The sequence below is a fragment of the Melampsora larici-populina genome (genome assembly GCF_000204055.1).
Source record: "Melampsora larici-populina 98AG31 unplaced genomic scaffold MELLAscaffold_62, whole genome shotgun sequence".
In the NCBI taxonomy this organism is placed as follows: Eukaryota; Fungi; Basidiomycota; class Pucciniomycetes; order Pucciniales; family Melampsoraceae; genus Melampsora; species Melampsora laricis-populina.
In genome coordinates, this window is record NW_006768826.1 from 347,739 (window position 1) to 372,856 (window position 25,118).

The following is a 25,118-nucleotide window of genomic DNA, read 5'->3' on the forward strand; positions in this document are numbered from 1 at the left end:
AAAGTATGAAGTTTACAGATTTTTTTTCAAGTAGGAAGATGGCCTAAAACTGCTTGTCTTCACAATGAACCTAAGAACTTACTGGACCAATAACCAAATAATAATTACTTAAGATAGTTTAAAAAAACCCACCCACACGTAACTGATTAAAAATACAAACAAGAACAAATGATGCTATATACTACTACAACATTGCGAGCTTCATTCCGCGCCTGCTTCTTTTGTCCTTTTCCACCTTCTTCAACTTTTCAACTACCTACGTTCTTTTACCCATACTACCAATACCAAACATGAGACTGCCATGGCAATCAAAAACATTCCCACTAAGATCGCCATACTGAAACACACATCATCATTAACTGACCAGCTATCATCACAATATAAAAACAGAAACTTACTCTGGCCACCAAAAAGCTGTGATTCGAAATCCAAACAATGACAAGATACTAGCGGCTGTTAAGTGTTTTAAAAAAGGTAAAAAGATAAACTTCAGCCTTTATCAAGTTAAAGTAAAAATATCGAAAGAAAACAGCAACATACATGGTACTTCAATATCAACTCCATATCTATGATCCTTCAAAGTCAAATACCTAACTTCGTTTACCAACAATGCCTCAAAGGCAGCATGAAAGAAGGATAAGTCTTGAATCCAAGCAGTTCCCGTTGGTAATTTCTCTCTGTTGACCAAGAGTCCCGCGAACAAAAGACTAAAAAAATCATGGTTCCTCAATCAGATATCTTTCAAAGAAATGATGATAAAGAAGATGGAAAAAACACCGACTTGAAGAGCATCATCAAACTACCCAATAGATTAGCTACTCCCACATCTGCTACCATCAAGCTAATCAACATCACCAAACTAGCAGCCACAAGATTGAATGCAATCAAAACTAATAAAAACTTCCAAAATTGTTCAAGACTAGCAACTAATCCTACTGGATAATAAATTATTGAACCTAAGATAAAGGGCGGTACGATCCTAAGTGGGATCAGATCAAAAATCACTTTTGAAATAAAGTATGTGACAGGTGAATAATATCCATTAGATCTTTCACGCATGAAGATCAATCGTTCTTCGGAGAAGATAGTGATAGTAGTGAGTGATGAGAAACCGAAGAGGGCTAAAATAAAGAAGAATAGCCCCATTCGGCCTTGAAATCCTCCAATATCCATTGTGACGTCGTGAAACAAGGCTGCACAGATCACTAGAGTAATTGAGAAAGTGAGAACAGGGCTGATCCGATCAGGTCCACAAACGAAGCAACTAAAGATGACTAACCTGCAAGTACGATAGCTAATAAGTAATGTGATAACATCAACATCGGGTTCCGATACAAGTTCTTGAAAGCCCTTCCGCTCAAAATCCTAAACTGTTGCCAAAGACTTGCTTTAGGTGTTATTCCATTTCCATTCAACCAGCTTTCATTAACATCCATCGCCCCAGTCGCTTGATCCAATTCTGTCCTAAATTGTTTAGTCAATTTTGAATCTGAGAATGCTCCCTCCAATTCGACCAGCAGTTTAGTGTCATCCTCATCCTCCTCCGACTCTCTATGAGTACTTGCGGGTGAATAGAGGGACGAGAGGGATTGTAGAATTTTACTCGATGGTCGAAGTCGGTCAGCTGATTTGGGTACGCGTAATGAACCTGTTGGCTCATGATACATCTTTCGTGTCGTTAATTCAGTCTCATCCGGTGATTCACCACGCACTGATTTATGATTCAGTTTGACCGCCTTCACTCTAGGTAAGTCGGCGGAATCGAAGAGAGAATTGTGACCTGAAGAACCTGATTGGACGCCTGGTTCGCTCTCAGTGATGGTCGAGGGACGCTGCTTCATGGTCAAGTCAATCAGAAAGTCTGCGAGGTTATATCCGACTGGACAAGGATGTCCAATCGCCTTAAAATACTCATGGCATTCTTTGAAGGCACCAGAATAAACCAGTCGACCGCCTCTTCCTAAGAGGACGAGTTGATCAAAAAGTGCGATGATGTTACTCTGAGGTTGATGAATTGTAAAGACGACGGTCCGTTGATGATCGCGGGCTAGCTTAGCGAGTGATTCGACAACGTTGTAAGCGTTGAAAGAATCTAGGCCACTAGTCGGTTCATCGAGAAAGAGTATTTTAGGACTCGTGACTAATTCGCATGCGATCGACACTCTTCTTTTCTCCCCGCCAGAGATCGATCGATGTCCACTCTTACCGATGAATGCATCTTTAATATGCAGGATTCCTAGTTCATCCAACGTTTCAAGAGTCCTGATCTTCTTAGCTTGTGAACTCATTTGTTGCGGTAGTCTCAACATGGCTGAACATAAAACCGTCTCATAGACCGTCAATGTGCTCATCAGTGTATCTTCTTGATCTACATAACCAATGATATTCTTGAATGCTTCATTAGGGATCCGCCGGTCGTTGATGAAGATGTCACCTTCTACGGTACCACTCTTGGGCTTTTTGGCGAGTATGTCTAATAGTGAACTTTTTCCAGCGCCAGAAGCTCCCATGATTGCCATCAACTCTCCGGATTTTGCTTTTCCGAACACTTGTCGCAACACTGGTTTACCCCCAGAGACTGAATACGAGATGTTCGAGAAGGTGAGGTGAGTTGGTGCATCATTTGAGTTAAAAAGGTCATTTTCATCGGTTGGTAAAGAGATCCGTCCACGATAATCGGGATACTTGTGTGATCGATTTCGGCCGCAATACCAAAACACTAAGACAAGTAAACGAATCGGGCATTCAATATGATAGTAAGATCCAGTCAAGAATGAGTATATCAGTATTGTAACTCACAAGCCGAAGCCAAAATGACGAATAAGATGGTCAAAGCAATACTGAGAGCAACAAGCTGATTATTGGCAGGTCGTTCAGGAATCTTGAAACCCGGCACCATAGTATAATGCATACATTCCCCGGATTGACAATTCAAAGTGATATAGGTGTCTCCAAATACATCTGTGATCAGTGAGTTCATCGCGGGTTCCTCGAACCTACACCCTTGACCATCTGAAGAGCACGAGAATTTACCAGGCCCTTTGATTTCCTCGCGAAGGAAGTCGCCAATGTCTAAGAATCAATCATTACAATTACAAACAAGTGAGATTGATAGTCCACCGTCCAATCATATTCTAGGAAAATAGAACACCCACCGACACTTCCAGATTCCCCGCAAAGCATCCTACCAGGCACACACTGGCATTTCATTTTAGAGCACTCGTTGGTTGTTACATTCGGTTGACCTTCGTACCCGACGTGAATAGATTGACTGCACTGATCAAATGCACAATAGAATGATTCGATCCCACCAATCCAAAATTGAAATTGGCAAGCGGCGCTCTTGATATCACAGGTGAAGGACACCTGAGGAGGGCGATCCGGTAACATGTCGAGGATCTTGCGATCTGTTTTATAAATCGATGATGGAAAAAAATAAAACACGCCAGATGATGGGATTAAACATAATTCCTGATCTTGTAAGATAAGGAGGGGACGGGCACTCAACTTGTCACATTGCACATCTGATGATTATTCACAACTGCAAAGCCGCCTTTATAGCAAACTGCACCCGAAGAATCCGTATCATTTCCATCCTCGGGATCTTCAGCTGTCATTCCCGAGTCCAATGTACGAGGATAGGTGAGGCGGCCAGTCTTGGAATCGATGGGTGGGATCAAAGCCGAACAAGCCTGATTGGTTTCACATACTGGAATACGATCACAGGGTCAGAAATCGTGCTGCGACCGTCATATGTATGGCAGAAAAGACATACCATTGCAATTGATGCCGGTCCAACCTGATTTACATTCACAGCTCGTTGAATTCTCTGGACGCGGGTGCCGTTTCTCTCCATCTGCAAGACTGCCGCATACTATTTTCAAACAAAAGTGACAAGTATCGTTAGATAGAATCATCTGCGTTTTATGCCCTGGTATTGGACGAAGTTGAATTACCAGAACTAACAAGGTTGACCGCAATCCTGACCACCAAACCCAGGTGGACATTTGCATTGTCCATCATATTCGTTACAAGTTCCATACTGTTTACAAGGAAAACGTGGTAATTGACAGTTGAAGCATTCAGGACAAGGTGGACATTTGTCGGGTCTTTTGTGTGGTCGATCGAGATCTACGGTGAAGGGATCTCTGATGAGAGAGATAGGCGCTGGATCTTGATGGGTGAGATTGAAAGTGAATGCAATTGAAGTTCTTCCTGTGAAAACGCAAAATAGTAGACCTAGTTGGAAATAGTTCATCACAATTTTAACCCCTCGCTGAAGTGAGTGGGTTTTGATGTGGTATGTCTTGATGGATTGACTCTGGTTGTCTGATTAAATAGCTGATCGAATCCACTTGATGAGGATGATGAGGGATGATGACTTTGATTTAACCGAAGTCTCAGGCAAACTCGAGTTATCGCCTCGATCCGAGATGTGATTTCCACGGTCCACCTCAACTTGAATGTACCGAGCCACAAATATCGGATCGACTTCGGTACCGGATGAGACCTTCTCCTTCAACTTCAATCAACTTCGAGTCCTTGCAAAGTTCATCGTTCCTTTCTCTCAACTCGAACCCCTTCAATTTATACAAATCGATTCGTATCTTTTTGAACACTTGACCTGAAGTTATTGAAAACAATCGATTTCCCTGAAAGATGGAGGATGCCACTCACACCTTGCTTCAGGTGAACAGTCTGAATCAATTTCAGATGGTCGAGCATCGATTCGCTTGAGTTGATCATCATTAACCTCTTAACATCCTTTACAGGACTTTGTAGACTCACTCTCCAATTTACCTTCAGAAGTGGGTCACTTACTTTGTGAAATCGCTTATCTCGATTATGCCAAACAACCTGCAAGAGATGATCAACCTCCAGTTTCACAAGCTGGTAATGGTGAATCAGGATCGAAGAGTAAATGGTATTCTGTAGAAGAATCAAGAAGAAAAGCTGCATCTAAACAACATTCAATCGTCCGACATGCTCATAAACCACCTAATAATCTTTTAAGTGATCATTCGAGAGAACCTCAACTTGTCACTAGAGCTTTGGCTCATTATGATGACGCGATCAAATTAAGTTTGGAAAAGGAGAAATTTGCTTCGAGAGCAGTCAGTTTGGTACGTTATAATGTAAACTGTATCGAATCATTATCAACCTGACCAAAGCCTTTGTTTTCTTTTGGTTCGTTCGATGTATCTCAGGTTTCGAGACATTTAAATCGGTTAAATCAAGAGCTGGCCAGACTTGAGCAGCTGACGGGCGTGGAGGTACCCGAATTTAAGCAAGATGCTCCAGAGCCACCTGGGTCCGCCAGTGGACTTGATTTTGGATTAATGCAGTCGATGGCTGGAGTATCATCCTCGACCGCCATCGAACCCCAAACGCCTGGATTCGAAGCGTCTCGTCAAAGTTTGTCATCACTTCCTTAGTTGATTTTCTGGTCGATATGACTTGATGAGTTTGGTCTCTTACTCCTTGACTGTTCTCTTACAACAAACGATTCAAAGAGCGTAAGCAACATTCAATGGAGACTCCCACGCCTTTAACTCTCAATACCACTGTGGGAAGGAGTGATTCTACTTCGTCGGCGCATCCAGGTCAGTCATTCCCCTTCATGTACATTTTATCCTACCATACAGTCACTCATTTTTCGAGCAATTCTGCCAGGCAACAACAAACGGCGAATGACAAGCTCTAGAAGCGCCGTGAAAGCTCCGATCGCACCTGCACCGGTTGAAGTTCCTCAAGAAGAAGAGGAATTAGAGGATGAAGAAGCTGACCCAGTGGACGACAGCAACGCAGGAGACGATACGCTCTACTGTTTCTGTCAAAAGGTTTCCTTTGGAAAGGTATGTTGTTCTATCTCTTTGTATGTAGGAACCGAATAACTGACTTGGGTGTTTGTCGTTGGTAGATGATTGGATGCGATAACAAGACTTGCCGATATGAGTGGTTTCATGTTCCTTGTTTGGAAATGAAGGAGACTCCGACTGGTAAATGGTTTTGTCCCGAATGTTCGGCTCAGGAACCGAAAAAGGCCCCACAATCGAGTCGGAGAAAGCGATCTTGAAAGGTGCATATAGCCAAAAGGTTATTCAACGTCCGTGTCTTACGGCTCGCGCTGTGCAGATTCAGCGGTGGTGGTGGATTTTTATGGCTGCTCGACAAGCTGGACCTTTGTCTGAACATGTAATATCAGGCCGGCTTCAGTGGCTTGGAACCACTTTTTGACTGAAAGAAATGTAATTGTGACAGATTTTTCTTGTGATCATTATATATGTTCATCCGTACTTCACTCGAACTGAGAACAACTGGCACAATGTTGGAGATACTGCTGATCATAAGCCTCATGAGCCGAAAATGTTAACATTCAAACTATTGTAGTACACAATTATCAAGTCATTACTGTCATGGAACGTGCGCGGTTAAGAAGAAGGGCCAAAAGAGCTAGCATTGGCGGTCAAGCTTGGTAATACTGCCTGACATGGCGGCTGATGATTGATGACATTGAGGCTGTTGATTCGAACAGATATTTCGGACTTGACTGCTGAAACCAAATGTAAAAGCTATGTATATGATGGGTTCAATGACTTGAGTTAGTATGAGGCCTATTGGTAACAGAAAGTCTATCTAGCCTTGATGTGTCAACTTTATCAACCGATGATTCATTCAATATTGCTCTCCTTGGAGCCTCAAGTCGCAGACTCCAACGCCCTCCTGGCTCTCTTTTCTCGCCTCCTTCTTCTTTCGTCTTTCTTATTAAGATATCAAAATGATTGAATCATCAAATTTTATATTGAATCTATCCAAGCTCAAGGAACCTACCTGGCAATGAGTAGAAGAGACGCTTTAGCTACTAAACCATAGCACATATTGGAATGCAAGGCCTTGTGTAATGATCGATTGTTGGAGAATCTGGATGACTATCAAGTTTGTCTTGTTTGATTATCTTCCTTGGCAAGGTTTGCTCATTCTCGATGGCCCAGGTAGCAGACGAGGTTGCTGGCGGCTCCTCAAACAGAATAGAAATTGAAATCTGAGATATGTAATATTAGGGTATACAAAGTTGTTCTGGAAATTTCCAGAAGGCTTTTTCCAGAACGCCAGAAGTTTTTTTTTTGGTGTGTTCTGGCGTTCTGGTGTTCTGCAACTTTGAATGCCCCACACTCCAGAATTCCAGAAGCCTGAGTACACCGGAGAGATGCGGTATCAGTCTTTTTCTGAGACTGCCTGAGACGAGCCCTGGGGCATACAGGGGTAGTATAATTTTTTCTCGAGTGGCGCTTGTTTTCGAGAGGCGTGTTTTGTTTTGAATCGCCGAAATTCTAAGCCTGTACACAGGTATTTTGTACAATTGGCGGATCAGAACGATCAGAACAATTTAAAGGAAAGTTAGGAAATGGAAGACAAATAACTTACGTTAATTTGATCAAAACATCAAATCAAGAGGTTGAGTCAGCAAGAGTGCGAGCCGCACAGTCACTTATAAGCTCTGTGAAAACTAGAGCTACAAAGTGACAAATCGAATGAAGCAAGAGAAACAATAAAAGAGATAAAAAGATGATCAAAAGGATTAATCGCTCCAAACGAGCCAATTGTAATGAAAAGGACACCCTAATGGAAAACACTTACAACATTTCAGCTTTATAAGAAGCCGTTGAAGAGAAGGTGTCAAAGATATAACATATCTTGGACGAGTAAGAGGTGACAAATTTCAGTCCAGATCATCCAAGTTTTGCTCCTTTACAACTTCAAGTCCAAGCCCCTTCATTGTACTCGATTCATGCTTTTCAAAACCTTTTCAAAGACTCTCCAGGATGTAACATCTGGAATCTGGACTCAGCTTCATGTTGAAGATTTTGTCAAATTCTGTCTTTTGGTCATCGTACGGGTCGTGGTCTGGGTTTCCCTACCAAGACGCGAATCGAGCGAAGTGAAAGAGACAATATAAAGAAGATTAAAATAAGGAACTAAAATACTTGATCGCTCCAAAAGAAAATGCTGAGGAACAGATTACTGAAGTTCATCTTGAAGTCGCTCTGAGTCTGATCCGATTGAACATGAAAATATAAAAAACCTCAAATTTCAATTCATCTTTTTATCATCTATTCTTACGTTGATCTGTCAGATGAGGAAATGACAAGATTTTTAGGATGATCATGATCGATTGTGACCATGTAAGAAAATACAACGAGAGTTGAAACTTGAGCTGAGTTGAGAAACAAATAATGAACTATGGAGTGCCACCCTGTGCCACCATTCTTGACCACACTGTATGACGGGTGTACACAAAGCCACTATTTTCTGTAGCTGAGAGGGAGTCTCAGAGGAGTCTCAGAGGAGTCTCAGAGCATCAGAGTCTCAGAAAAAGACTGATACTGTTACGCTCCCGAGTACACTACCGCTGGCACTCCCCTCATCCCCTCAGAAACCAGATCTTGTCTCTCTCTCATCTCAGCACTTCCGTTCTCACATCTCAATTCTGCTCTACATGCCATTCCTCCCGCAATAGCTCAAAAAACCGACTATAATCACTTTAATGTCTCCACCAATTTAGGCTTAAGATCGAACTCAAAAGATTCTGTAAGATATATACACTTGAAATACATTTTGGTTTGAAGGAGGTCTTGTTCCTTTTTGATGAGATGAATGAAAAAACAAAACATGCATCTCTCAAAGAGACTCCTGCCGGGTGTATATCTAAAAATCCATTTGCATAGTCAGATTTTTCTATCAGACTTTCATGGAAACAAGCTCTGAATTTGTTCGCTCATTAGAAACAAACACAGACTGACGATCGATTTCAAAAGAACAAAAGAAATCAAGATAACATTCTTTTTCATTCGGAAAAGTTTGAGACACAACGATATAGGTAAGACAACAATAATCGAGTTGATGACACATCTTGATTATTTTTGAGAAACCTTTGAAACTCAACAACGAGTACAGTGCCCTCCAAAAATTTTACGTACAGTTTTGTAAATACAGCTCTGTGTTGAAGTACTAGTGCTACAAATAAGAGTTCAATACAATATCACACCGTCTCCCATCAACACCAAATCATGAAGACACGATCCCTGACATCCGAGGAGAGGGCTGAAATAGTTGGGGCAAGGAAGTCTGGGCTCACAATGGGTCAAATTGCAAAGAAACTGAACCATCCTCGATCAACAGTTTCAACAGTGCTTTCAAACTACCAAAAGAACACCACCACCAACCCTCAGAGTCACGCTGGTAGACCCAAGAAGCTCACCGATCGCGATCGAAGAACTCTAAAACGAACCTTGAGGAAAGATAGGCGGAGTACACTTTCGGAAATCTCAGCTCAGATCCCAACTCGAGTCTGTCATAACACTCTTAGAGCCGAGATCAAAGACCTTGGTTTCAATTCTCGCATTGCAGTCAAAAAGCCTTACCTGAGTGCTCAACATCGTCGGAAACGATTAGGTTTTGCTCTAGCATACAAAGATTGGACGGTGGAGGACTGGGAACGAGTGATTTGGACTGATGAGTCATCATTTGAGATTGGAAAGATGTCAGGCCCAGTGCGAGTGTGGCGAAAGAGTAATGAAAAGTTTGAATTGGATTGTCTCACCCCGAGTTTCCGAAGTGGTCGATCTTCAGTCATGGTCTGGGGTGCTTTTACTTCATTTTGCAAGCTTCCTCTTGTCTTAATTCCACCTGGACGACGTTCTTCTTCCGACTTCATCTCGGTTGTCTACGAGCGGGCTTTGAAACCTTTTGTGACCCATCCTTGCTGTCCTTCTAACCTCATCTTGATGGAGGATGGTGCTCCAGTTCATCGGAGTCAGGCTTCAAAGGAATGGCATGCCAGTCATTCAATCCTCAAGTTGGACTGGCCTGCAAACAGTCCGGATCTCAACCCGATCGAGAACCTTTGGAAGATCCTCAAGAGCTCGATTTCCAAGGAAAAGCGACCAAAGTCTCAACAAGAGATGTATCATCTTCTGGTGTCTAAGTGGATGGCTATCCCAGAAAGCAAGCTCAAGTCACTTGTTGCTTCAATGCCTGAACGGATTCGAGCGGTGATAAAAGCTAAAGGGGGTGCAACTCGGTGGTGATTCTGCTTTGATTCTACTGCAATATGTTGTTCTAAATACATAGCCTGAGCACTGCCCATAGTGAGAAGAATGCTTAGAAATGCATTGCAAAAAAGTTTGTCATCAAGAGTGTAGTTATTGGTCCCTTTGAAACATTTTTGATGACCCTACATACAGAGCAGATGTGCACTGTACGTAAAATTTTTGGAGGGCACTGTACAAAGTGAGACTTGAAGAATGTTGAAACTTGACAAAAAGTACAAATTGAGACTATTCTCAATACGATTATGAAATGAATCCGCTTAGATCGACTGTTGTGCTTGAAAACCTAGAGAAAATGGATGAAAATCATAAGCATAAAAGCACCCCTGTGTATCAATTGAATTGCAGTGAGAGCTTTGTCTCGGTGTATCGATCGATTCACGGCGAATGAGCATTTAAGAGTTTAGAACGAGCGTGATTCGAAGCCGATCTTGATATCTGGAATGGGTTGCATACAGAAGTTTGGTGATCTGGAGTTCAATTTGAAAGTCGACCGGAAGGCCTGAAGTGCAGATGGGTAAATTCCTAAAGTCGATGTTGTGATAACTTGATCTTCTTCGGTGGGCTCGAGGTGGGGTGGTGGCATGATGAGTTGTTGTGTTTTCCAGAACGCCAGGACGCTGCCAGAAGGGTTCTGGCGTTCTGGAAATAACCTTCTGGAAATTGCCAGAACAACTTTGTATACCCTATATGAAAGGAATTCTTAGTTTGCATTGAACTTGGAGCTCGGAGTCCTATGGAGCCTGGAGTGTTGATTGAAGGATAGAGTAGGTGGTATTGAAGGTCATTGACCTTGGAGCCCATATCATATAGGTTACCAAACGGTCAACGGCTATCATCACGCTACCGTTCTTGTTGACCGTTGGAGTTGATAAGCTTTCGGATGAACGCTTACCAGTACAACTCGGCACGGGAATCAAACTGTTATGTTCGCGGGTACTCACAGCACTGGGTGACAGGACCAGATATTGAGGAGTCTTCAACGAGGATGAATAAAGGAAGACAGTGCAGCCTTTTCCTACCTGCTCCCCTCAATCAGGCCAGCGTTTCAAATTCCTCAGCAATTCAATTCCTTTGGATCGCGTCTTCTGTTATTCTTTCAAGTTCGTCTTGGGTGCTTTGATTATGGAGCTCCTCTCCAAGGCCGTGGATCCCCTGGCTCTTCAAGATTCTGCGTTTCATCGAGGTGGGGCGGATGATGTAGTGAGCTGTATACTAACCTATCCCAACTGACTCTGAGATGGTTTGAGAAACTCACCCTCGGCAAGTTGGCGGTAGCTGTCTTCGATCGAGCTTTCTACTCGCTGAATCCTTCACATATCGCCGGGACAGGTTGTCGTCATATCATCATCACTCTTCGTTTGGCCGGCTTTGCAGGCACCTTCGTATTCAAAAGTTAGTCACTCACATAAAGTGAGACCGAACCTTGAAAAAGGAACAGATACGAGTGATATCGATGCTATTGGATATATATAGCTCTGACTGGTTATGAGTCATAGTGAAAACCTGTGAAAAGGGCGACATTCAGGATCCTGGACCTAGCCGTCCCCCGACGTCCGTCGCTTAGATATAAGGTCTTTGTCAACTGGATCCTGCTGGATCTCACTCGTTCCGTTCGAAGCCAGGTTAACATGGATGACACGCACACTCGTCAAGAAAATGATGTCAGCTCGGATTGCTCTCAAAGCTATAAAGGCACTTCACTCATTCAAGGAATCTTAACTTCATTCCCCTTCTTATATATCTATTGAGGATCAGTTATCCTATTAAACATGCTCTCAACCAGTTACAAATCGTTTATTTTAAGCTGTTCCGCTTTATTTATCCTTACCAGTGCTCGCCCACAGCCTCAGGGTAATGATTTACCAACTCCATTTGGTTATGGTTCAGAGACTACAGGAGGTGGGAATGCAAAACCAGATACTCCGAAATCTATAGAGGAGCTTGAATCCTTATTAAAGGACGATAAGCCCCGAGTGATTTTGATTGATCGTACCTTCGACTTTACGAATACCAAGGGAAACAAAACCGAAAAAGGCTGGTAAGTATGAGTATCCGTTTTATGATAGCTCATTCTCCCAAGTGTGGCCGCAGGCATTCAATGAAATGAGTTATTTCTATTGTCTTGAACATTATAGTGCTCCCTGGTCATCATGTAAGAATGGCAATATGGTTCAGCACGCTAGGAATGCTGGTGAGATTAACTCTCGTTTTGAATAGTGTTGGGGGAATTGAGTCATGGAAATCAGTGGAATTGATTTTTGATTGTGATGCTATCCTTACACTTTTTTCTCTGTGTTTAGGTGATTGGTGCGAGGACAGTTGGAAGCAGGTGCGGATTTTTGATTTCTATTTGAGAATGAATCGGCAGATTGACGTTTGTTGCTTGAAATGCAACAGGGAAAGGAGACTCAAGTTACTTATGATGCAGCCGGAATTGACGGTCTGGAAGTTAAAAGCGATAAAACTATTCGAGGTATTGGAAAGAATGGAGTTATCAAAGGAAAAGGGTAATTATTTTCTTTGAATTTTGTCACGAGAAGTGAAAGTTTGATCAATCTATCCCATTGTCTCTTCATCAGTCTACGTATGGCAAGATCGAGCAACGTCATTATTCAGGTAAGAGACCAATTCATCATAACTTTTCACTGTGAATCTGAATGTTTCAAACAGCTGATGATCAATCATCTACCAATCATCTACCGATACCAGAATATCCATATTACTTATCTAAACCCACACCTGGTACGTGATTTCTTCACGAGTGTTATGCAGCCCATGGACCTCGACAGAGACTGAGAATTACATCTTAGGTTTGGGGAGGTGACGCTATCTCTATAGATAGCGGTAAAAATGTAAGGGATTATCAACATATGTCATTCGGATGTTATTTTATGCTGAATGAATCACTGCGTGCATCTTAGATCTGGGTTGATCATTGCACGTTTAGCTTCATCGGAAGAGAAATGGTCGTTGTAGGACATGATAAGACAACTGGGATAACACTATCAAACAACCACTTTGACGGGAGAACAAAATGGTCAACTTCATGTTCCAAGTAAGTCCTTGTCAACCGTTCTCCTGAATTTTTTTCCACCTAAAGATTTTACCGCTTATAATTCCTGATGTGACTGATATTGCTTCTCCTTTTGCGATTGGATTCAACTTCCTTGTGTTTTTTAAATGAAAATTTAGCCAACATTATTGGGCTGCATTACTAAGTGGGGATGGCACTACAGTCACCATGGCGAACAAGTTGAGTTTTATTTGATCAATTTGTGCTTACAAGACTTGTGCTCAGTCCCTGTTACTGATCAACTATAAAACCTACATTAGTTGTTTTGAGAGTACCTCTGGCAGAAGTCCCAAGTTGGGTGTTGGAGAAATGAAAAACGTAGACGTTCACTAGTCAGTATATGTTCTCTGGTTATGCCGGCGGCAATGTTTTTGCACAACTCGAAATCCTGCAAGGTCCTTTGACTGACAATGATGGATTTCTTTTGAAGCTATAACAATGTACATTCAAATTGCGTGTAAGTTAGACAACTCAAATCCAAGAAACATGGGTAATCTTGGGATTATCACTGACATAGTTTTCCGTCGCTATCTGTCAGAGGTTCAACTTTTGAGGTTAATGGAGGGAATATCCTGGCAGAAGGAAATTTTTTCAAAGAAGTTTATGCAGACCATAAAGATCAAACAAAGACAGAAGATGGAGGTTCAGCTTATATTCCTTTCACATCCGAAGAGACTCAGAAGTGCAAATCCCATATTGGAAGAGACTGTGCTCCTAATATGATGGAAAATAAGAAAAAGGATACCAAAGTAGGTAAAATAAAGTTTGGAAAGACTGAGAAAGTACTTGAAGAATTTAAAGTTAGTAAAATTGTTTATGATATCAATTTCTTCTTGTCTGAGGTTTTTCTCCAAGGATCTACATTTGATTGGATACTTATATTACATTTTAATTTTAGAACGTGAAGTATGTTCAAAACGTCACTCCCAAGGCAGGATCTGAGTTGAAGGGAAAACCACCAGGTGGATGTGGGTTCGGACTACTATAGACAACTTGAAAATCCTAGATTTGTTGATCAAATATGCCCAACCATCTTGGGCTTTAAAATATCCAGATTTGTTGATCAAATCTGCCCAAATATTTGGGACTATTGTATTTTTTGGACAATTCTGATATCATTTGTATTTATGCTGTATATTTATGAGCTTGTAACCTTTGACATGACAAGTAGAAAGTTCAAGAAATTTACCTCAGTCCTCTTTGTCACATTTTAGCTGTGAAGACCTTTTGTGTAACATTTTAGTCTACCAGGGTTGAAAGAATTGCAATGTATGCATTGTGAATAAGCAGGATTGATGTCACTATCACACTTTGATTGCAAACATAATCAACACAGAAATCATATTGTTTATCTTCCAAGGCACCCTAAATTGAGATCTGAATCAGTAACTCTTAGTATGTGGTTATTTTACATTAATCCTTGCTTTTTTACCTCTTCTTGGGCTGCTTGAGCTTGTCGTGTTGTTTATATGTACCATGCAGATAGTCACCCAGAGACCCTTTTCCTTCAATGATCCCAAACTTCTTGAACAACCCCCATGATGAGAAGTTTATGTGGATGATATTTTTCTGTGACTAAACAACTATATATGTCACATTTGATCACAAAAGGCTGTAATTATAATGTGATGATATCAATATTTTTCACATAATGCTTTGGTCCTACACAAAATTTATCTGATGTTTCTACTTGTGAAAAACAGTTCTTTCATAGTGGACTCTCAATTTTTTCAACAGGAATTGGTTATGATCTTGCTTGTATCCTTTCCTAAATTGCTAGAACACGGTTCAGGCAGAATTTGGAATTCAGAGCCCCAAACTTGAAAAGTGTACACATACAAAAATAAGGTACCACATTTGTACGTGATAGATGATGTAGTTGTTCCTGAAAAAGACACCAATTTCCCTGTTACAGGGTAAGTGAGAATTCAGAGGCCAAACAAATCAAATTGACCTCAAGCCTCACACAACCACCAGATCAGGAAGGATATAATATTTCAGGCCCTAGAACATTTCCTGAGCCGCCAAATGAGCCAGGTGCCTGAAGTCAGGACTCAGAAGTGGCAGGGAGCAAGGGGAGGCTCTTGGTACAAAAAGTAAGCTTATCTATTGGAATCTAGTGCCAGCAAGGGGTTTCAGGAGTTTTTAATTCAATCTTGAGGTATAGAGTCAGCAGTATCATGAAGATACATAGTCAGCCGAGAAGGGTCACCGTTCAGAAGAGGTGGAGGTGTAATACATACTTGTTGTGTTATTAGTGTGTTAAGATGTTAAGATTGCTGAATGGTCAAAGCTCATTACCTATTGTGGTATTTGTTGAAGTGGGTGTTGGGGGTTAAGGTTGTTGAGGTTGATCGCTTAGTGTATTTGGGTGTTAGTGGAAAACTGTGCAGGAAAGGGGTGACACGTTGAATCAAGGGGGGAATCAAAAATTTCAAGGATCTCTTTATTTCCTCTCAACTTTCTCCCACTTTCTGTTCTGATTCTTTTCTTATTGAAAGGAATCAGTAAGTTCATTCCATCATCAAATTGTTCTCTTTATTTTGTTACTGACTTCATTACTCTACTTTATCTTTTATCTTGGGTTACGTTCCAGAATCAATCTATTTGTCTGTTAACTCACCCTGTGTGAGCCTACTAGCATCTGTTGGGCTAGTAGATTCAATAAAAAAGAGGATAGGAGTTTAAACAAACTTCTACTAGACTTGTGGGGATTAGTATCCACAAGTTTGAGCAGGTAAAGACGTGGGCGTAGGAGCTTTACTTGGAATAAACAAGTAAAGACTCCAGTTAGTTGACCTTTGAACAAAGGATTTAGCCCGCGGATTTTGGGTTAATTATTGTCCTTGCAATAATTAAAGATAAGAGCAACTGACACTCAGTTCTCAATCCTAAAATGATCCTCTTCTTATTCAAAGAAAGGTCAAATAAGGTGGTGTTAAAGTCCTTTTTAACACCCGGAACTTTACACTCTGACTAATATAGATTTCCCCGTAGATTAAGAGTTTCTTATATCAGATGAATCCCAAATCTTATATAAGCAGCACTCAAGGACTACTTCCTTATATGTAATTCCACTGTATGGATATTATCATGAAAACTACTGATGATGGAATCTAATCAGACAGAAAGAAGGGTTGATGCAGACACAATAAAGTCAACAAGACACAAGGTTGAGGATTCAAGGTTTGTAGAATCAAGCTTTTGAATTTTGTAGATGTTAGACAAAGTTTAAAAGTTCTAGGAAGATGAAGTGAGCAAATTGTAAGGTTGTTGAATAATAATGTGATGATTCAAAACTGGTGGGATCTTCAGGGTTTATATAGTCTGAACCCTGGGAATCTTTGGACTACAAGTGCGCACAAATTGTGGTTCTAAGGTTAGGTTAATTACAGTAACACGGTTACTATTGGGTTATAAGTATATTTCACTTGTTACATACATGTTACATCTGTGAAATATATGTAGCTTTGGTTCACATCAAATTTGTGTACGTACACACTCTTTGATGTAAGTTTTGCACATGTTACATATGCCAAATCATATGTAACTTGACTCTTGAAACTGAGCCTTGAGTTGTAATTGCTGTTTTTAAGGTATTTATTATATTTGTCGCCCATTGGTACGCTGGTTTAGTACTCAGGGCTGCCACCCTGTCCTGTTTTGCTCTCTTTTCATTTGAGCTTGCAGGTAGATATAGTTTATCTTTTGTTTCACTGTTGCGTGTTTTAAGTTTTCTAAAAGTTTTTCTATCTTTGTCTTTTTCTGCTCCCACTGAACCTCTGTAGGTCAGTTCTTGTTCTCGTCAAGACCAGCGTAGTTTGCTTCAAGTGTCTTATACGGAACTTTTGCCCTCAGGTGGGTATTGAAAAGAATCAAATCAATCTATTTGTCTGTTAACTCACCCTTTCCCGTCGTGCTCTCTTTTCATTCGAGCTTGCAGGTCAGTTCTTGTTCTCGTCAAGACCAGTGTAGTTTGCTTTAAGTGTCTTATACGGAACTTGTTGTAATGAGCCCTATATTGAGTTATGCTTGTACTGTGTCATCTGGGTTTCTATACTAGCTCTGCGGAAGGAGGACAGACTCTTCTTTCCTCACGTTGCAATATCATCATACCAGCATCACTATCCTTGCTCTATCTCTCTAAGCCATTCCTAACATATTGCAACGTCTACCTACAAGAGGGATAGAAGCCACAAGACAAAGAACATCAAGAAATCACTAAATCAATTTAAGAAAAAGAATTAAAGAATTTGAAAAAGAAAAGAATAAGAAGGAAAGAAAAATAGAATTCAAAAGTCACACGAATCAAGTTGAAAAGTTTATTTCAAGCATCTAATTAAAGTAGAAAAGGAGAAAGTCGAAGTCCTAAAGCTTAAAAGTCTCATCCGCTCACTACAGATCTATTAAAATCAATACCCCGCAATAATCTCGAATCTATTTCCGCTGTAACTCCGAAACTCTATTCAAAACGCCTAATTTCAAAGCTCCTGACGATTATCAGTCCTCGGACGAAGACGAGAAGTTTGCAGATAGTACTGAAACGGCTGGAGGAATGTCGTCGGTAAACTTGGAAGACATTATGAAGCAGTTAAACGAACTGAATCAAAAACTGGAATCGGAAACGTCCAGAAGGCAGGAAGTTGAAAGGGAATTGCTCCAAATGAAAATGGCTCAGCAGAATGCTCAGATTCCAATGGATCAAGGTCGATCTCAACAACCTCAAACCGGTCAAGAGATCCCTGCCGCCATGCCAACACCGTTGTATTATAATCAACAGCCGCAACCCCAACAGCGAGCGCCTAAAGTTGCGACGCCGGACAAGTTCGATGGGTCGAAAGGATCAAAAGCTGAGATATTTATGAATCAACTTGGTCTGTACATGCAGCTTAACTCAACGGCCTTTGCAAACAAACAAGCCAAAGTGGCGTTTGCTTTATCGTACACTACGGGTAAAGCAAACATCTGGAGTCAGGCCTTAACGGACCAAATCTTAGACAGTGAAAGAGCTCACCTAGTTACTTGGCAAAGATTTGTTGATTCATTTAAAGCTACATTTTTTGATGGAGAGAGAATAGTGAAAGCGGAGAAAGAGATGAGATCACTCAAGCAAACAAAGACTGTTGCTGATTATTGGATTCGATTTTCGGAGCTATCATTGGTAATCAAATGGCCCGAAGACATTCTATTATCTCAGTTTGAGCAAGGTTTGAAGACGGAAGTAGCTGTATACATGATCAGAGATGAGTTCAAGACAGTGGAAGAGATGGCGAAGGTGGCTATTAAGTTGGACAACAAGATACACAAACGACACTATGATTCCACAACGAATAATCACTCCTCTTCAATCTCGCCGACCAGTACAACAGCAGCAATCGACCCAGATGCCATGGATTGCTCGGCATATAGGTTAAACATCTCAGGTGATGAGTATCGTAGAAGAGGGATGAGTGGGAGCTGTTATGGTTGTGGGAAAACAGATCATATGATAGCGAACTGTGCTGAAGTGAAAAAGAGAAGGAACAGAGGAGGGTATTCAGGTGCTAGGAGCTTTAGAGGTCATTCAAGAGTTAGCGAATTAGAAACTAGATTACAGGCTAAGATTGACAAGTTAGATGCTAAATTAGAGAAGAATGATGTAGAAGCGAAGGAAGATGGAAGGAGTGACAAGTCAAAAAATGGAGAAGCTCGAGTCTGAAAGTTGTGCCTACCTCGAGCTCACATACCATTAAATTAGGAGTTGAAGAAAATATTATTGATAGCCTTGAAATGCATGATACTCGTATCATTAATGATGTTTTACTTTATGACCCAAAAAATGCCACAACTAAACCTGCCAGAGCCTTATTGGATAGCGGAGCTACCCATGAAGCAGTGAGTAAGAAATTCATCTCAACCTCAACTCTCACCACTTCAGAACTACCTCAACATCGAAGCGTTACGGGATTCAGCGGACATGAGCTATCAGTAACCCACACAGGTGATTACTGTGTGAACAATTCATCAGAGACAACAACATTCATAGTCACAGAATTACGTGACAAATACGACGCCATACTAGGCATGCCATGGATCAAACGAAATCACCTCCTGATCGATTGGGATAATGGCTGCCTGTTGAATAACTCAAGATTGGAACTTGCAACTGCCGAGTCAGTTTTGTTGCTGCCAAAAGAAACCTCGAAGGACCACGCTATGAGGCCTAAGGGGAAAGTTAGGAACAGTAACGAGGGGGTGCGAATCTTGAATGATTCACTAACACCCCCGCAATGTGAGTCTGATAGCGTTCCTCTTCATCACTCAAAAGAAGCAGCTAGCGATGATTTCATTCCTGTAGAATTGCTACCAAAAATGAACGATGGAATGAAAACTCTACTCAGTCCGAAACAATCCTCGAAGGACCACGTTACGAGGCCTGAGGGGAACACTAGGCACACTGAGGAGGGGGCTGAGTTGAAAACATACTCGTTTACGCCCCCGCAGAGTAAGTGTAAAATTTCCTCCATGCCCAATCGTGTACGAAAAGTAGGCAATCAAATGTTTCCTTGTGTAAAGTTAGGACGCTCAGGACTCTTAAGAGGACAACAACTCACCAGCAAGTACACCTCGAGGCCAACTAAAGCCATGATAGACGCGGCGGAAGCTTCTTGGAACGTGTCAACAAGACTTGCAGTAGAGGCGCCAAGAGGTACTGAAGAAAAATCAGCTGCACAACTAGTCCCCAAATGCTACCATGAATACCTAGGAATGTTCGAAAAGTCAAACTCTAATGTATTACCACCACACAGGGCGTATGATTTTCGAGTGGATTTAGTTCCTAACGCCACACCGCAAGCTGGACGGATAATACCTCTATCTCCAAAGGAAACGGAAGTCCTGAATGAAATGATCGAAAAAGGGCTGGCAAACGGAACCCTGAGAAGAACCACATCGCCGTGGGCTGCTCCTGTCCTATTCACTGGAAAGAAGGATGGAAATCTGAGGCCTTGTTTTGATTATCGGAAATTGAATGCTCTCACGATCAAGAACAAATACCCACTTCCTCTCACTATGGAATTGATAGACAGTTTGTTAGACGCCGACAGATTCACAAGCTTAGATATGCACAATGGATACAACAACTTAAGAGTCAGAGAAGGGGATGAAGCTAAACTAGCTTTTATCTGCAAATCAGGCCAATTCGAACCTCTGACGATGCCCTTTGGGCCTACCGGAGCTCCAGGATTCTTCCAGTTTTTCATTCAAGATGTACTAAAGAGTCAAATTGGCAGAGATGTTGCTGCATATCAGGACGACATATTAATATATACAAAACCAGGAGAAAATCATGAAGAAGTTGTCAAAGAAGTTTTAGAGCTGTTACGTGCGCAGAATGTCTGGCTAAAGCCTGAAAAGTGTAGATTCAGTCAGAAAGAGGTATCTTACTTAGGATTGATCATATCCCGAAATCAAATCAGAATGGACGAAACCAAGGTGAAAGCAGTGCGGGATTGGCCAGCACCAAAAAACTTGTCTGAGGTTCTGACCTTCCTAGGCTTTTCAAACTTTTATAGAAGGTTTATTCATCATTTCTCGAAAATTGCACGACCATTACATGAACTATCTCAAGACAATGTCAAATTTGAATGGACTCATGAAAGGAATGAAGCTTTCAAAAACCTCAAAAAAGCATTTACCTCTGCGCCTGTTCTGACGATAGCAAACCCTTACAAGCCCTTCATACTCGAGTGTGATTGCTCGGACTTTGCCCTTGGAGCTGTCCTATCACAAGTCTCCGACATTGACAATGAACTCCATCCGGTTGCGTTTTTGTCCAGATCCTTAATCAAAGCAGAACGCAATTACGAGATATTCGATAAAGAATTATTGGCAGTTGTCAGTGCATTCAAGGAGTGGCGCCAATACCTGGAAGGCAACCCCCACAGGTTAAATGTGATAGTATACACGGACCACAAAAACTTACAATCACTGATGACGACTAAAGAACTTACGAGGAGGCAGGCTCGATGGGCGGAGGTATTAGGAAGCTTTGACTTTGAGATAAGATTTCGTCCAGGAAAACAGTCGACGAAGCCGGACGCGCTATCCAGACGCCCAGACCTGAAGCCTACTGACTCAGAAAAACTAACCTTTGGCCGATTGCTAAAGCCTGAAAATCTCCCGAGTGATGCGTTTGTGGACTCTCTAGAAGTGATTGAATCTTGGTTCTTTGATCCTCAGATAGAAGAAATTGAATTAGACATGATAGAACCTCAAGTTGAAATATGGAATGATGAAAAAATTATAGAAGAGATCAGAAAGAAGACAAGTGAAGACCTCAAGATCATGGAAATCTTTAGAATCTGTCAAGACATGCCAACATCAAAACTTATCAGTGGATACTCAATTGAAAACCAAGTACTATATTTCCGTGGGAAAATAGTAGTACCTGACAATAACGATATCAAGCTGGAAATCCTTAAGTCCCGACACGACAGCTTAATAGCTGGTCACCCAGGCCGCATGAGGACGTTAATGCTGGTAAAGAGATCATTCCATTGGCCTTCAATGAAAGCGTACATTAACCGCTACGTTGATGGCTGCGAGCCGTGCCAAAGAGTCAAAGCTCGAACTTCAAAGCCTTTTGGAAGTCTCCAACCACTTCCAGTCCCGGAAGGCCCTTGGGTAGATATATGCTACGACATGATCACAGACCTACCGCCCTCTCAAGGCTTTGATAGCATCCTAACAGTAGTTGACCGATTCACTAAAATGGCTCACTTTGTTCCTTGTAGAAAAACGATGAACTCAGAAGAACTTTCAAGCCTAATGCTAAATTTTGTTTGGAAACACCACGGAACCCCTAGGACCATCACGTCGGATCGGGGTAACATATTTATTTCAAAATTCACAAAAGAATTGAACAAGATGTTGGGCATTAAGACACAATCCTCGACGGCATACCACCCCCAGACGGACAGGCAATCTGAGATCACAAACAAAGCTGTGGAACAATACTTACGTCATTTTGCTTCGTACAAACAGGACAATTGGTGTGAATTGCTCCCTATGGCGGAATTCTCTTATAACAACAACCTGCACGTTTCGATAGGCATGTCACCCTTCAAGGCGAACTATGGTTACGATGCCAGCTTCACAGGAACACCAAGTGAAGAACAGTGTCTACCGTCAGTTGAGGAACGACTCGAGCAGATAAGTGAGGTACAGAAAGAGCTGAAAGAAGCAATGCTAGAGGCCCAAGAAGATATGCAAGAACAATACAATAAGAAGGTCACTCACACTCCGTCGTGGAACGCTGGTGAACAAGTGTGGCTAAACAGTAAACATGTCGCAACCACCAGACCAACCGCTAAGTTTTCACATCGATGGTTGGGACCGTATGAAATAATTGAAAGAATATCAACTAATGCATATAAATTATCTCTACCAAAGGAGATGGCAGAAATGCATCCTGTCTTTCATGTGAATGTACTACGGAAGTATGTCAAGAGCGATGTAGAAGGCCAGGAAAATTCACCACCACCGCCAGTAATAATTGAAGGAGAGGAAGAGTTTGAAGTCAGTGAAGTATTAAACAAGAGGAAACGTAGGGGTAAAGTGGAGTATTTAATCAGTTGGAAGGGGTATGGACCTAATCACGATTCATGGGAGCCTGAAAAAGAGTTAGGTAATGCACGAGAATTGGTAAATGATTTTAATTCAAGATATCCGGAGGCGCTCAAGAACTACAGAAGGACAAGGAGAAGAGGTTAGAGCCTGAGGGTGAAGCTTTTTCCCTAAGGGGTTTTTTAATGCCAACCCGTGGAAAGATATCTAATCTGTCAAGAGGGGATTGAGATATAAAAGGGGGAATGGTGTAATGAGCCCTATATTGAGTTATGCTTGTACTGTGTCATCTGGGTTTCTATACTAGCTCTGCGGAAGGAGGACAGACTCTTCTTTCCTCACATTGCAATATCATCATACCAGCATCACTATCCTTGCTCTATCTCTCTAAGCCATTCCTAACACTTGTGCCCCCAGGTTTCCAACTGTCCACTTATAAGCAGTCTTTCCTACGCAATTTGGTCAAAATCTTGATTAGTCAGGATACGAGTATCATAAAGAATTTATCTTTGAATCTTTACATGGTAGCAAGAGTGCAAGATCTTTTCGAACCACTACTTGTATGAGTTCTAATCCCGTCGATTCACCTTTTGATGACGAGACTACTGATAACTCTACAGTCACTGAAGGCTCAAGCTCTTCAACAAGTACAGTCCGATTCTTAGGAACAGCAAAGTCTTCTCCAAGCAATTCAAAAATTACTGGCGCTTTACACAATCCCACTTCATCTGATCTAAGTTCTGCCGTCATGTCTGAATCCACTGATTCCAGAGTGTTCGGTGATGCTATTCAAAAAATCTCTCAAATAATGACAAATGCGCTCAGCAAGTACAAAGTTTCTGAAGATTTGTCTGACAATAATCATATTGAATGGAGTCAGTTCCTAATGGAGGTATTTCAATCTCTTGAACTTCATCATTACGTCAAGGTCAAGGACTACCGGCGCAAGAACTTGTCTGATGAGGAACATGAGAAGACATGTTTTAACATCACTACGTACATTCTCAATCGTCTGGATTTGGTGAACAAAGTCAGAACCCAAAACCGACTCACCAATCCCACTGATCCCCTCGAGATAATCTACAATCCATATGAATGTTGGACTTTTCTGAAGAATTACCATAATCAAATCTCAGAAGACATCTCAAGGGACGTGTCAATGATACGATTGCTAGCAGTTGATGGAAGTAGTTTCTTCCCAGTGATTGGTCGTGGGTCTTGTTGGGGTACAGTGCCACCAAAGGCAACGACAGGTGCTGTTTTGTTGGAAGTCATTGAGTGTGTCTTGATCTGCCGTGTAAAGTATCTAGATGGTAGGACATGGTTAGATAATAGATCGGTTTGATCGGGTTGATGAGTTGAATAGATGAAGCAGTTGATTGTTGTTCATAATGAGCGTGAGACATGAGAGGGTCATTAGATTCCTGATTGGTACGGTTTTCTGGTATACGTCTAGGAGGCATGTTATGAATGTCACTAATGTGTTATTGTGTATGAAATCATAGTTGTATGCTAATACTATTTCTCTCATTCAATATCCTTATAATCTATTAGCATAGTTATAGTATATATTGTATTTTGTTTTGTTAGATAGGATTGGTTCTTTCTTCACCTTTCCTAATTGTTCTAACATTTCTCTCAAGGTATGTTCTATTACTTTATGCAATAATACCTTTCCTAATTGTTCTAACATTTCTCTCAAGCTGTGAGAATCAATCTTATCAGGTTATGAGCCCATCTCACATTTCCATATAAGAAAATCATAGCTCGAAGAACGGTTTTGAAAACAATCGATTTTCAAAAACCATCTAGAAAAACCTCAGGAAAGGTCCGTCTGTACTGTCAGACGATAAACTCAGTTCAAATCAACAAGATTCTCCGAAAACTCAAACGATACTCTTCAAATAAGTATATTTGGAGATCTAGTTTACCACTTCAATTTTTTTTTTTTTTTTTGTTATTAAACTTCCAATTGACAAACAATCAATATGTCTGTACCTTCGGCCACTGCTGGAGATAGTCATAGAACTAGTCTACCATCATCGTCATCTATTTCGCCAAACATAACTCGTTCAAAAATGCCACGAACTGATTCATCTCGAACTGAAATTAAACCATCAACTGGTCTCACTTACAATCACGAACGATTGGAGGCAACTGGTGTTAAACCACTCGAAGCGCCTGGTGAGAATTCAAACTATCATCATTGGCAATTCGTGATGGGTACCATCATTCGAGGATCCGCATATGGATACGTTTTACGAGATGTTCAGCCAGATCCTCTTCCGTCTACTGAAGAACACGATAGATGCAAAGTATCTGCTCTA

General features: G+C 41.3%; 4 protein-coding genes across 4 annotated transcripts in view; 3 read left to right on the forward strand and 1 right to left on the reverse strand.

The window, feature by feature from the left end:
* Positions 1-86: 86 nt before the first annotated feature.
* On the reverse strand, positions 87-4,343 carry MELLADRAFT_45572 (uncharacterized protein; the record flags this gene model as incomplete). The annotated part of the gene is made up of 10 exons (XM_007416616.1): positions 87-337; positions 399-453; positions 541-707; positions 782-1,205; positions 1,280-2,719; positions 2,800-3,072; positions 3,156-3,407; positions 3,509-3,709; positions 3,776-3,874; positions 3,967-4,343. 10 exons carry the CDS (start codon positions 4,256-4,258, stop codon positions 253-255), a joined length of 3,288 nt encoding a protein of 1,095 aa, XP_007416678.1.
* A 228-nt stretch (positions 4,344-4,571) lies between these two features.
* On the forward strand, positions 4,572-6,444 carry MELLADRAFT_73270 (uncharacterized protein; the record flags this gene model as incomplete). The annotated part of the gene is made up of 6 exons (XM_007416591.1): positions 4,572-4,689; positions 4,773-5,123; positions 5,208-5,415; positions 5,514-5,603; positions 5,674-5,855; positions 5,921-6,444. The coding sequence occupies 6 exons, from the start codon at positions 4,660-4,662 to the stop codon at positions 6,074-6,076; spliced, it is 1,017 nt and encodes a 338-aa protein (XP_007416653.1).
* A 4,790-nt stretch (positions 6,445-11,234) lies between these two features.
* On the forward strand, positions 11,235-14,173 carry MELLADRAFT_93893 (family 1 polysaccharide lyase; the record flags this gene model as incomplete). The annotated part of the gene is made up of 16 exons (XM_007416592.1): positions 11,235-11,312; positions 11,360-11,504; positions 11,652-11,773; positions 11,957-12,150; positions 12,248-12,303; positions 12,413-12,441; positions 12,510-12,619; positions 12,692-12,728; positions 12,783-12,854; positions 12,923-12,964; positions 13,034-13,167; positions 13,305-13,364; positions 13,458-13,517; positions 13,616-13,642; positions 13,724-13,985; positions 14,084-14,173. The coding sequence occupies 16 exons, from the start codon at positions 11,235-11,237 to the stop codon at positions 14,171-14,173; spliced, it is 1,518 nt and encodes a 505-aa protein (XP_007416654.1).
* A 10,606-nt stretch (positions 14,174-24,779) lies between these two features.
* Positions 24,780-25,118, forward strand: part of MELLADRAFT_118155 (uncharacterized protein) — a gene marked incomplete at both ends in the record, with an annotated part of 12,128 nt that continues 11,789 nt past the window's right edge. The window contains one exon of the mRNA XM_007416593.1: positions 24,780-25,106. Within this exon, the coding sequence (XP_007416655.1) occupies positions 24,780-25,106 (327 nt within the window). The remainder of the gene's footprint in view (positions 25,107-25,118) is intronic.